The 13,798-nt window shown below is 35.7% G+C and overlaps 1 protein-coding gene across 1 annotated transcript in view; it reads right to left on the reverse strand.

Annotated features, from left to right (window-relative positions):
* Positions 1-13,798, reverse strand: part of MTPN (myotrophin) — a 57,561-nt gene that overhangs the window by 13,279 nt on the left and 30,484 nt on the right. The window contains exons 2-3 of the mRNA XM_008526273.2: positions 8,514-8,627; positions 7,556-7,639 (exon numbers count right to left, since the gene is read on the reverse strand). Coding sequence (XP_008524495.1) covers positions 7,556-7,639; positions 8,514-8,627 — 198 coding nt within the window. The remainder of the gene's footprint in view (positions 1-7,555; positions 7,640-8,513; positions 8,628-13,798) is intronic.

The following is a 13,798-nucleotide window of genomic DNA, read 5'->3' on the forward strand; positions in this document are numbered from 1 at the left end:
TCACAGCAGCCATGTGAAGTAGGCAGTGCTATCTCTATTTTTATAGAGATTCTTAAGCTCAGAGAGGTTAAGAAACTTGCCCAAAGTCAGTCAGTAAGTTAGAAAACCTAGAGCCTTCTGACTCCAAATCTTGTGTTCTTTGCTATCGTTAGTTAAAAATTACCTATGGTTTCCCCGCTAAACATGTTAGGATGAGACTCAGATTCTAGAACTTATTACCTTTAGATATTCTCAACTGTTTTGTGCCTCTTAGAGGAAAATGAAGAACTCCGTACAATTGTACATACTATGTATCATCTGTTGAGCCCTTTCAAGCTAATGAAGATTTTCACAGACATCCAATTCACAAGTCAATTCAACAAATATTTACCAAGTTTCTATTAAGTGCCAGACATACTTCTGGTGAACAGTTTTACTGGAACACAGCCACGGTCATTTGTTTACATGTTGTCTCTGGCTGCTTTTGTGCTACAACGGCACAGCTGAGTAGTTGTAACAGAGACCATGCAGCCTGCAAGGCCTGAAGTATTTATTATCTGGTCCTTTACAGAAAATGTTTGTCATCTCCTATTCTAGGGCATTAAGGTGAATGAGAGACTGGTTTTCTGCATATTTTCACCATCTAGAGGGGACAAAGGAAAGGATCACATAGGCAAATATAATTCAGTGTGGTAAGTACTAAAAACAGAGGGACAGACCATTATCTTCTTTGATCCTCAGAATAATCCTAAAATGTTAATACTATTAATCCCACTGAGTTCAGATGTTAAGTGATTTACTGGCTATTAAGTTTCGGACTAGGCCTGGAATCTCGCTTTCTAACTGCAATGCCCTGCTCCTCCATCTGCACCCCTCCGCCTCTGAACAACGTGCTAACCAGCCACCGGTGAATGACACACATGAAGGCTGGCATTTGCTGACAACTTGTACTTACCTGGTGGGCTAAGCGTTCTTGTTTTAATCTCTTTCACTTTAAAACAAAAAATTGATTCTTATAACCTCAATTAACTCTTGAAAGGCAGGCAGCCACCCCAACTTATTCACCAAACAAAAGACTAACAAATGAAGACACACACGGGCAATGAGACGTATTCTAAATTTCTTTTCATTTTATTTCTTATTTGCAAATAGTGACTATAGCTCACTTTTAGTTGATTTGTTCTCCTGCTACCCCTTGTGAAAATATAATTTTAACGTCTCTCCTGGAGTCATATCTAGCATCACTTCAAGATTTCACAGAAAAATCATCATGGAAATACGGGGATGGCATGGCATAAAGTATAAATGAGGCTTCAAATCACTTCTCTCCAAAGACACTCAGATATGAAGCTATTACATTATTTATGAGGTGGCAAGTCATAAGTGTTAGATGAAAAAACTTGTCTACATTTGAAACATTTTCATAAAACTTATCTTTCAGGGAGCCTTCACTCTTGGAACAAGTCTCCCCTTTTCTGAGAAATATACCTAAGTTACCTGCATCAATCCTAACTGGTCTTAGTATTTACTGAGAATTTATGATGAGCTCAGTATTGCAGCAAATGACTTGCGCATATTATCTCATTTAACAACTTGACTATACTGACAGGCAGTATAATGTAGTGGTTACAGACAGAGGCTCTGGAACCAAAGTGACTGAGTTTGAATTCTAACTTCCCTTCTTACCGGCTGTGTGATCCTAGCCAAGTTTTCTAACCATTCTGTGCCTCAGTTTCCCCAATGGTAAAATGGGGGATAAAAATCATATCTACTTCATAGTATTACCATGATGATTAAATGAGTTAATATATGCAAAGCACTTAAAGTAGTACTTATACACAGGAAATTAAATGTGAGCTATTTTATCCTCTCATCAACTCTATGCGATAAGTACTGGCCTTGTGTTGCATAAGAGAAAACTTAGGCTTAGATGTTAAGGACTTGGTCAAAGCCACAAAGCTATTAAGAAGCAGAACTGAGAACTAAACTTGGAGGTGTGTGGTGCCAGAGCACCCGGCACATGTCACTAACAAAAACGATCTAAGGGCATAAAAATGAATGAGCTTACAATGGACATATTTGTGTCCGAGACTTACGAAACATATCAAAAGAATATAACAATTGCTTTTTTCAGTTATTTAGATGGTAAATTTTGTAGCTATGTCAATTCTGGCAGCCCATTTAAGATGCAGTTTCTTTTTAAAATCAGTTCAGAAAGGCAGTGCTGAGTTCTGAGGGTCATCTGTCCTAAAAAATTTTGGAAACCAAACTTGCCCATATTAAATGGAACAGAAGTTGGGCATTCCAAGTAATCATAAAATGTGTGCTTGAGCACATTTAAAGCTATTTAGATTTTACTGGGGGTGAGGTAGTAATTCGAGTGAAAAATGTTGGTTCTACCTGCAAGCACACCTACTTGAATATGCTGAGAAGGGGTGACTGCCTCACCCATATCTCTACATATTCGATTCTCAGTTCAAGCAGCAAACTGCACCATAGACACTTGGAGGGTTTGACGATGCTGGTATTTGAGAGGGGTGCTCAAGTTTTACCATTAACGGGCTGCTTGATTCTTTTTCCTAATATAGCACAGATAATTTAGCAAAAACATGAATGTTATCAGCTAACATGGTTTTCCGTATTTTCTTAGCAGACTGATTTTTAGTATTTTTTACTCTCTAGTAATTGTTCATAAGACACTAAACATTTTGACTTACGTTTTTATAAAAGGCAGGCAGTTGAGGAAAGCTTTGTTCTGCATCTCACACATTTACCCTACTCAAACTAGGAGCAGTTAACTTACAGAGTGGTCTCAAACAGCTGAGTCACTACAATCAGCGCTGTGCAATAAGCAGTGGTTACACATTTTTGTTGTAAGGTTTCAGTAGACTGCCTAAGGAGATAAATTCTTTGACAAAGTGTGAAGCAGAGAAAGAATAGAAAACAAAAAAAGCAAAGTTTCCTTTAGACTTTTTCCTCTCAGATATATAGCTGAGAATGCTAAACATCACTAAAAACAAATGACAGTTTGTAATAACAATTTAAGTATGTTGTCACTTTATTTTCGTAATCTAAGAATAAAACAGTAATTACAATGTTTTAAAACTTTCTTTAACTTTCACTTCACAAGATTTTGATTCTCTCATGCTGGGGTACAACTTTTTCTATTTACTTAAAATAATTCTTTTCTTATAGGCTGTTGTGGTCATTTTCTTTTCTTTTCTTTTTTTTTTTTGAGGAAGATTAGCCCTGGGCTGACATCTGCGGCCAATCCTCCTCTTTTTGCTGAGGAAGACTGGCCCTGAGCTAACATTTGTGCCCATCTTCCTCTATATGTGGGACGCCAGCCACAGCATGGCTTGACAAGCAGTGCGTAGGTCCGCACCCGGGATTGGAACTGGCGAACCCTGGGATGCAGAAGACGAATGCGTGAACTTTTAACTGCTGCGCCACTAGGCTGGGCCCGAGTGGTCATTTTTAATAACAGTATATACTACGTAAGGGATGGAATGTGAACACACACTAGAGTAAATGCCATAGCTTATGTGTCCACATTCTAAGTACAGTAAGCAATCTAAAAGAGTGACAATACAAGTAAACATTGAAATATTTCACCTTTCCCCAGAATACCCTACACTGGATTATTTAGAAATGGTTGTCTTCAGGATTAGGGTAAGGATACTCATTAAAATTCCTTATTATTATATAAATTATAAAGGATTACATAAATTACAAGGATTTTAATAAGTATTGTTATAGAAATTTTTATATTAAATACTATATATACATCTAATTTAAATATTACAGGAAATGTCTAATATGATAGGGTATTAATCCTACAGGCAAACTACTATTATTTCTCTTAGAGAATTGTTTCTTTCTAGAAAGAAACATGCATTGATCTATTTCTTTCATTACTAGCTTACCAATGAAAAGTCAGACCAAATAGCTTTCACCTACAGAAATATCTATGTTCCATTTCTCATAACTGTCCCTGACAGTAATTCTGAAAAGGACTCAAGTAGTAGAAAGAACATGGGCATCTGAGTCAATCTTTGAACAAATCTTGATTCTATTATATTCTGTTTGACTTCAGATAGTTAGTTGTCTGAGACAAATGGTTTCCTTATCCATAAAATGGAGATGACTATACCTGTGTATTTGGGTTGATAGAAACTAAAGGAGATTATACAAACAAAGTGCTGGGTACATATTAAGATTTTCCAGATGTTAGTTTCCTCTTTTGCTATATGGACCATCAAGAATTAAATGTTTTAAATTCCTATTCGTGTCATAAACTTCATCTCCCATTGCATTAAATTAAAAACAAAACAAACTCGTCCAGTAAGTGATACAGCATATGACACAGAATGTGATTTCAAATATTCTAGCAATCTCCTTTCGTTTTGCAATTTTTCTTTTTTTCCCTATTAGCTGCGATCATATTGAGATTTTTAAATTCTCATTTATTTTCACTTTTTTCCTATGCTAATGATGTACCAGTTGGATACTATATTAGAAGTGTCAATGCATCTAGTAAACTTCTTTAAGTACTTTTAAAATTAATTCATAATAGTCTATAAAGATTCTACTTTTGATAAAAGGCAGAACAAATAAGATTTCATAATATAAATATTGATTATAATGTAAAAAAATGCATTAGAATAGCTTATTTTAGCAATTAAGGATTTTTGAAAGACCACAATCAATTTCCAAAAAAATCTGGCTAACCAAACTACGGACTAGCTATTAAAGAAGCTTATGTAATAATAAAACCTGGGGCTGGCCCCATGGCCAAGTGGTTAAGTTCGTGTGCTCCACTTAGGTGGCTCAGGGTTTCAGCGGCCTAGGGTTTCACTGGTTCAGATCCTGGGCATGGACATGGCATTCATTGCTCATCAAGCCATGCTGAGGCAGCATCCGCTATGCCACAACTAGAAGGACCCACAACTAAAAATACACAACTATGTACTTGGGGGGCTTTGGGGAAAGAAAGGAAAAATAAAATCTTAAAAAGAAAAATCAAAGTAATTTTGAAAAAGCAGCACTAAATTTTACTATGCTGATTTCATAAAGGTAAAAAAAATCTTTCATCTAAAATAAATAACAGCTCTACATGGTTACAATTGACCAGCCATCTCTGACTGTCACTTAGCCACAAAAATCAAGGCTCAGACATAAAAATCAAGGCTCAGACATAAATAAAAGAATGATATTATAGGCACAAGTAAAAGAAAAAATAAGCTAGTTAAAAGTCAAACAACTCAACTTACAATGAATAATTTAGCAACAGACACACATTTACAGAGACCTTTCTATGATAACATATTAGGGTATAATATACACGCAAATCAATACAGAAGATTTTTTCTCTAACAATGAAACCATATAACCACAAGGTCTCAATGACCTGCAGCATCATGTTTTGGGAATAAGGAATATAGAACAATGGTCTGGGTCCTCTATAGCACAGGAATAATTATTGTTTGTTTTGCTTGTCCTACGAGGAAAGACATACTATAAAGAAACTATATATAACTATAACTATATAACTATAACTATATATATATATATATACATAAAACTATCTCCATAGTTAGAGATATGCTAAAACGAAAGAGCATGTTTGGGGGCATTTTATTCAGTAAATGACTAGAGCTCCAAGCTAAAAAGGATCCCATGGAGGTTTTTATTTTCAGAGAATAAAACCCTTGGCTGGGTAGAAAAGGTCAGGGAAAGAGGGGGGAAAGAAGAGGAAGGAAGGAATAATTCATTTCTTTGTTTTTATTCTGACTTATGAATTTATTTTCTAATTGAGATATAACTGGCATACAACATTTATTAGTGTAAGGTGTACACCACAATGATTCGATAAACGTATATATTGTGAAACGATTATCACAGTAAGTTTAGCTAGTTAACCTCTATCACCTCACAACTTTGTTTTTCATGTGATGAGAATTTTTAAGATTTACTCTTAGAAACTTTCAAACATACAACACAGTATGGTTAACTGTTTCTTTTATTATACAATAAGCAGATAGGCTGAGACCAGGGGAATTAAGTTGATGCTCAGGAAGAGAGCTGAGAGACAAAAAGAAAGCAGATGCTGGTCACGTGGCTTAAGCCCAGGCTCAAGCTGCGCCTCAACTGTAGAGCTATATGAGTCGACAAGGTCTCTTAACTGTTGAAGCCCATCTGAGCTGGGTTCAGTTACTTGCAGTACAAGTAGTACTAACTAATAAAGTACTGGAATTATATAAATCTTTCATGAACTGTAAATCAATATTTGTAGCTGTGACAACCAGTTTTTAATAGGGTAAGCAAAAATATTCCCCTAGGGATGAAATTACCTGGCGGTTCTCAAAGGTACTTTTAAATCTTTTCATGAGTGTGTGGGAGGGATGGACAGGAAGGAGAAAGACACGACGCCTGGAAATCTTGGTGAGCACATCCTACCAGATTCTGGATTTACTACAGCGGCAACAGTATTTCCATTTATTTTGGCTTTTGGAGAACTACATCATTCTTATCAGTATGGTGTGTAGTATCTAAAAACTACTATTGCTATAAACCAAAAAAACTTCCTCAAATCCCCCAAAATGTGCAAAACCACCATCACCACACATTTAAAGAAATGCAGTAATTGTGTTTAACATGGAGCCATGGGTAAAAAAACTCTAGTTTTAAAAGACCTAAATAAACTGGTTTCAGAACAGTACCTTTAAAAAGTTGTCAATATAAGTGTTAAGAGACAATGTGCGACCTCCTTTCTCAATTTTCTCAATCTTACTAAAGCTTACTCTATGAAGCATAAAATCCTCTTCAGACTTAGTTATAATAAAAGCTACTATTTACTGAGAATTTATTATGTGTCAGGACTGTGGCAAAATGCTTTATACACATTTATTCATTTAACTTCTATTTCTTTCTTGCTTCTTTTAACAGGGCTTATTTTAAAATCCCAAATGAAATGTTATGAACAGCACTTTCCAGAGTACGGCCATGAAATGATAAGCCTGGGATTAATATTGGTGCCTTATTTTATGAAGATTTCTTGTCTTCCAACATTGTAAAACTCCAAATTTACCAGGATCTCAAGCACATCAAGACAGCAGATGACTTGGAGCGCCCTTACTTAAAGCAAACTGCCTCTAATAACCTTGGTCAGTATGTACTACAGAAAATGAAGCTTACGAATTTCAAGCCAGGGCTACTCAAAGTGTGGTCCATGAAACTGGTACCAGTCTGCAAACTGTTACTAGTCCAGGACAAATTTTCTACATCACTAAGTACAATGCTAGTTCAGCTAATTTGTTTTCTCATAGCAAGATATTCCCAATGAAGGAGACTTGATTTATATTCTAGCCCAAGCTCCTTACTCGTCAAGAACTGGTAACAAACAGTTTGTGGACCAGCTATTTTGAATAACATGGTTCTAAATCTCAGTTGTGGATATTGCCTCTAGTTTTCTGTCCTTGATGATACACAAACTTTAAATAGATTAACAAACAAATACTTAGTTTAAACAGTCATCCAGCAATGGAAACAGCAATAAAAATCAAATTCATCTCACCTTTGACAGAAGCAATTTCACACAGGAAACATGGCCTTCATAGACAGCAGACAGAAGAGGGGTAATATGATGTTTATCTGGAGCCTATGAAGTGAAAAACAGATATAAACTAGTGTACCCATTTTTCATTTCTTCTTTCTTTCTAGATCTAATTAAGGAACGCTTGTGACTATTTCAAAATGAGTGTTTACCTATTTGCCTTGCTATACAAAATGACTTCACAGCTCCAAGTTTCTAGTCGCCTGGAAAGCTGCCAGAGGCCCAAGCCTATAAGCATGTTCTCCCTGGGAACCAGAGGGAGCAAGGATTTGACCCCAGTCAAATCTTGGCTCTGCCACTTACTGTGTGACTAGTTACTTAACCTCTCTGAGCCTTAACTCCACACTATTGTAGAAATGCCAAAGAGGTCCAGGAAGGGAAGAGAGGGTAGAATATAGCCAATGAAGAGGTAAAAGACTGCCAGAACTGGACCAGGTGACATGGTGTCCTGTGAAATGTAAAAAGTTCATCTCACTTGCTATCATAGTTACTTAAACATTTTTCCAAAACTCTGAAATGCAGAAGCTATAAAAGCCAAGAGTCAGGAGATGACTACTCCTGTCTGACCACTTGCCTACTGACTTTTGTCCAAAAATCCAGTTTAGATTTGTCATATTGACTGCAGAGTCCTATGCTCCATTGAGTGATAGCCATCTGCTACCTATAGATAGTGCTAACTCTCAAGTTGGTTTAGTAGAACTTGAAACGGAAACTTCCTAACCTACAGTTTAAAAAAGTCAGTTTGTTCTGCTTATTTAAAAAAATCTGAACTATCTATTTCTAAGTTACAGGAAATTTAGTATAATTTCAGACTGTTGTCTTATTTAAAATGAGCTTTTATTTTACAAATCTATTAGAAAACAATTACCCAAAGCATCCAATAGAAATTTTTTCTAGAATGACAATGTTTTTTACATACATTAATATCTGCTCCTTTCAGCAGCAGAAATTCCAGGATTTCAAGCTGCCCACAATCTGCTGCATAATGAAGAGGCTTCCTTCCACCTTCTAGTGTCCGGTTGACATCTTCTCCCTAATAAGAGAAGCCAAGGGAAAAGAACATTTATATAGATGGTAGACTGAAGGTGGGAAATGAGACACCTGATATTTTTACTTTCTTAAAGTCTTAAGAGTTTCATGAAACAATTACCATTTCTGGCAAAGTGAAATAAGTAACCAAGAACTTGAAATTAGATTCTGGACAATAGTTAGCACACAGTATGATAGTAATTCAAATCATGATTAGTCAAGCTGAAAAACGATACACAATAATGCTAAATGTAATGAAATACATTACTGTGCTCTATTTCTAAGGAGTTCAATCAGCACAATATCAAGAAGTGGCCACAAAAGACTGGTGAGCTCAAATACTGAGATTTTACGGAGATCATATGACATATATTTTCATTCTTTAAAGAAAGCATCACTACTTTGATGGAGGTAGACATCACCACATAGTAATCAGTACCAGCTATGAAGAATTTATTTCATACATTCACTCATTAAACTTTTGCCAAAGCACTACTGTATGGCAGGCACTATGCACAGAAGGCACAATGGTGAGCAAAATCAGACATGGCTTCTGATTGCATGCAGCTCACCATCTAGTGTGGGGAGGCAGATAATCAAATAATAACATGATTAAACATATAATTTCAAAATATAACTGCTATAAAGGAAAGGAACTCAGTACTATACAAATACTTATCAGAAGAACATGATTACTTTGTTGATGGATAAGGGGGTAGGTATGGTCAGAAAATAAACTTAAGACCTCAAAAAATAGTTCTCATTCATTGAGGATTAACAGAGATTCTAACAATAACAAATACAACTACCCTCTCTACTGACCAGCGACTACAGGTTTGGGACTGTGCTACACACAGTATCTCTAATCTTTAAACCGTCCTAAAAGGAGAAAATCGCCATTTAATGTATGAAACGTCTGAAGCTGAAAGAGGTTAACTAACTTTTTAATGTGGCTTAGTAAAAGAATAGAGATCTAAACCCATTCTGTTTCTATACCACCACGTTGCTTCCAATTCAGTATTCACCCCTTCTTTAAGGAAAGTTCAAATTTTACAGAGCAGCAAAACATCTGAAACAATTTATTTTCTCAACTATTATATTATTCACTTATCTTGGCTTGGTCAACTATCCTGAATCAAGATGTTCAGAGCCCTTCATTTGGCCATTCCGAGCTGTTCTTTCAAATGTAATCTATATGGATATAGAAGGAAGGTGTATAACATGCTCAAGATCACTGGAGACTGGGTTAGAGCTCCAACTCTATCACTTAGTTATGGGACCTTAGACTACTTACTTTCTAAATCTTAGCTTCCTTATCTGTAAAATGGGAATATAAATAGTTATACCTCACTTTAGAACTTGAAAAGGAAACTTCCTAACCTACAGTTTAAAAAAGTCAGTTTGTTCTGCTTATTTAAAAAAATCTCAACTATATATTTCTAAGTTACAGGAAATTTAGTATAATTTTAGACTGTTTTCTTAGTATATGTTACTATATGTAACATAGTACCCGACACAGGATAAAATATTTAATAAAGGTTAACTATTATTTCTGTGGATTTCTTATGCTGGCTTATACTGGTTCTAAACAGCTATCCAAAATAGGCTTAAGGCAGGTTTTTGCACAACAGCTGAAATAAAGATACAATTTAATGACAAATTTACATAGTAAGGGTGATTTGGTGTACCACCTTAGTCTTTATTCACAACTGCATAAATGTGAGTCTTTGAGGGGAAGAGAGAGATTGCTTAAACAATTCACAGATAAAACTAGTTTTCCTTTCATTTTTAATATTAACTAGAGAGGATTAACTGGATAAGTCTGTTCAGTGAAGCAAAGCAAAGAATTACCTGTAGTAAGTAATCTATAAGATTATCAAAAAGATATTTTCCTGAATCAAAATATGTGACATCTTCCTTCCCTACTTCGTATGAGCATGCAAAATGCATAGGAAATGGAGCTGTTGTAAATTTAAACTTTCTCCTTTATCCCTGCAGACATTGCCTTCACAATTCTTATTTTAGCAGACAAAAAATGACAATACTGGAAAGGCTTTGTGTGACTGACAAGAAAGAAGGAATCCTCTTCTTCAGGGCCTTAGCAAAAGCAGTACTGTAGAGAAATTTATACTACTAAATGCCTGTGCTGGAAAAGCAGAAAGGTCTCAATGATCTTTGTACATTCCACCTTAAACTAGGGAAAAAAAAGGTATATAGAAATTTCTGTACCTTCTGCTCAATTTTGCTGTGAACCTAAAAATGCTCTAAAAAATAAAGTCTATTTTTAAAAAGCAAATTAAATCCAAAGTAACAGGAGGAAAGAATAAAAATCAGAGCAGGAACCAATGAAATAAGGAAAACAGAGAAATCAAAAGCTGATTCTTCAAGATCAATACAACTGATAAATCTCTAGCCAGGGTGATCAGAAAAAAAGTGAAAACACAAAGTGCTAATATGAAACTTTACAGAGTACCTTGCCACAAAGAAACTCGTAGGCCCCAGATGGCTGCACTGATAAATTTTACCAAACATTTAAGAGAAAAGAATAATTCCATTCTACACACTCCTTCAGAAAATGGGAAGCATCTCAACTCAATCTATGAGGTCAGCATTACTCTGATTCTAAAGTGAGACAAAGATCTTACAAAAACAACACACAGGCTAATATCCCTCTGAACACAAATTCTAAATGATATTTTAGCAAACTGAATGCAACAATATATAAAAAGGATAATATACCATGACTAAGTGTGGTTTATCCCAGGAATACAAAGTTCGTTAAATATTTAAAAAGTCAGTCAACACAATTCACATTTTAACAAACTAAAAAAGAAAAACCATATGATCATCTCATTAGATGAAAGAGCATCTGACAAAATCCAACATCCATTCCGATAAAAACTCAGCAAATTAGGAAAAGAAGGAAACTTCCTTGGCCTAATACGGGGCTTCTACGAAAAAACAACTAATGTCACACTTAATTGGTGACACCGTGAATGTTTTTCCTCTAAAAGTCAGAAACAAGACAAGATGTCTCTGTTCTTACCACTTCTATTCAACATTGTAGTGGAGGTTCTAACCAGTGCAATTAGGCAGGAAAAAAACAAACCAATTTTAAAAGGAAGAAGCAAAACTGTCTTTATTTGCAGATGACATGATCATCTATGTAGGAAATCCTACCAAAAACTACTAGAACTGTATAATACGTAATTTTAGCAATGTTGCAAGACAAAAGGTCAATATATACAATCAATTGCATTTTTATACACTAGCAATGAATAACTGAAAATCAAAATTAAAAATATTTACAATAGCATCCAAGGATATGAAATACTTTGTGATAAATCTAACAAAAATACGAAATACCTATACACTAAAAACTACTAAAAATGTTGAGAGAAATTAGAGAGGTCCTAAATAAATGGAAAGATACACCACCTTTGTGGGCTGGAACACTTAATATTGTAAAGGTGTCAATTCTCTCCAAATTGACATATAGACTCAATGTAATACCAGTCAAAACCCCAGCAGGCTTTTTGGGAAATTGACAAACGGACCCTAAATTTCATATGGAAACGCGAACAATCTAGAATAGCCAAAACAACTGTGAAAAAGAATAACAAGTTAGAGGGCTAACACTACCTGATTTCAAGAATTACTAAAAACTGCAGTAATCAAGAAAGCACGTTATTGGCGTAAAATTATAAAATATGCAAATTAATTTATAGTGCTAGAAAGCAGATCAATGGTTGCCTAGAAGGAGGGCAGTGGGAGTGACAACAGGAAGCAGGGATTACAAATAGGCACTTGGGGGTAATGGATATGTTGTTCAGTGTCTTGATTGTGGTCTCACAGGTATATAGATGTCAAAACTTATCAAATTGTACACCTTAAACATCTGCAGTTTGTTGTAGTTCAATTATACCTCAATAACATAGATTTTCCTGACATCATATCTTTGTGGTTCTATCCTTATGAGATACTAACAAATCAGTATTTGAGGTAGGATGAGGGCAGGGGTGACTAACAGTACCTTCATGAGAGACTTAGAGAGCAAAAGCTATTTGAGGTCAAGTTCCTTCACTGTTAGTGCTGAAGGGAAAGCTCTTGACTTCTATATCCTGTAACTCAACTAACTACATGGAATAAGATGTTTTAAAGTGGGATAAGAGAGGATCAACGTGACCCCTACTAGCTGGGTGGGCTTCAGAGATCAAAACCATTGTCTGGATTTCTGAAAAAATCTAAGTGGTATCCCAACTTCTAGCCTCATTTCGCCTACTCCATTCTTTACTCTGCAGCTACAGCATCTTCTAAACACAAAATATGATCACATCATTCCCTGTTTAAAAGTACTCTGATGATTATCCATTGCTCCTGGAGAATAAAGTCTGAACAACTTCACAGTTTAGAAGATTTGGAGTGATGTCCCCAGTGACTACCTTTCCTGTTTCAATTCTCACAGCATTCCTCCCTCATGTCCTCTGTTTAGTTAACTCCTACTAATCCTTCAGAAACAAGCTTTAATAAAACTTCCCCTGCAAAGTCACCTCTAACCCCCTCAACTTCGAGTAATGTGAGCCTCACACACGTGCCCAAAGCCCCTTTTATTTCTCTGTGTCATAACACTTATCACACTCTTACTTACTTTTGCATCTCCAATGCCTAGTATAGTTTCTGACACATACTAAACATTGATATAATACAAGCTTTTTGATTGAACAAACAGTGAAGTTGCTCAAACAACAGACTTGGAAGCAAGTCATAATGACATCTTCCATTTCAAACACACACTGATAATACATTAGTTATCTACTAAGAACAGCAATAACTTGAGATCAATGGTGTGTTTACCAATGAAGGGGGTTTGATTGAATTGAATGACAATTTCACCAGGTTTTTAGCAGTCTGGATAGGTGGTAACTTCCGTAGTGGTAGTGAAATAGGGAAGTAAGACAGTGCTGTATCTAGTTCCTTTCTCCCCATACTCCAGGCTTCAGGGACATCACTGGAGAGGAAGCCAGCCACTTATTCTGTAATCTTGATTCTAATTTCATGAAATATCACCATTACAGAGAAAAAAAATCTAATGCTAATTTTATCTCCCCAATCCTGTGGATAGAGGAGAGAGGCGCACAATCTCAATAGCTCCCTTAGCATTACACGGTAAGCTTA

This window comes from Equus przewalskii, chromosome 4, assembly GCF_037783145.1.
Source record: "Equus przewalskii isolate Varuska chromosome 4, EquPr2, whole genome shotgun sequence".
NCBI lineage: Eukaryota > Metazoa > Chordata > Mammalia > Perissodactyla > Equidae > Equus > Equus przewalskii.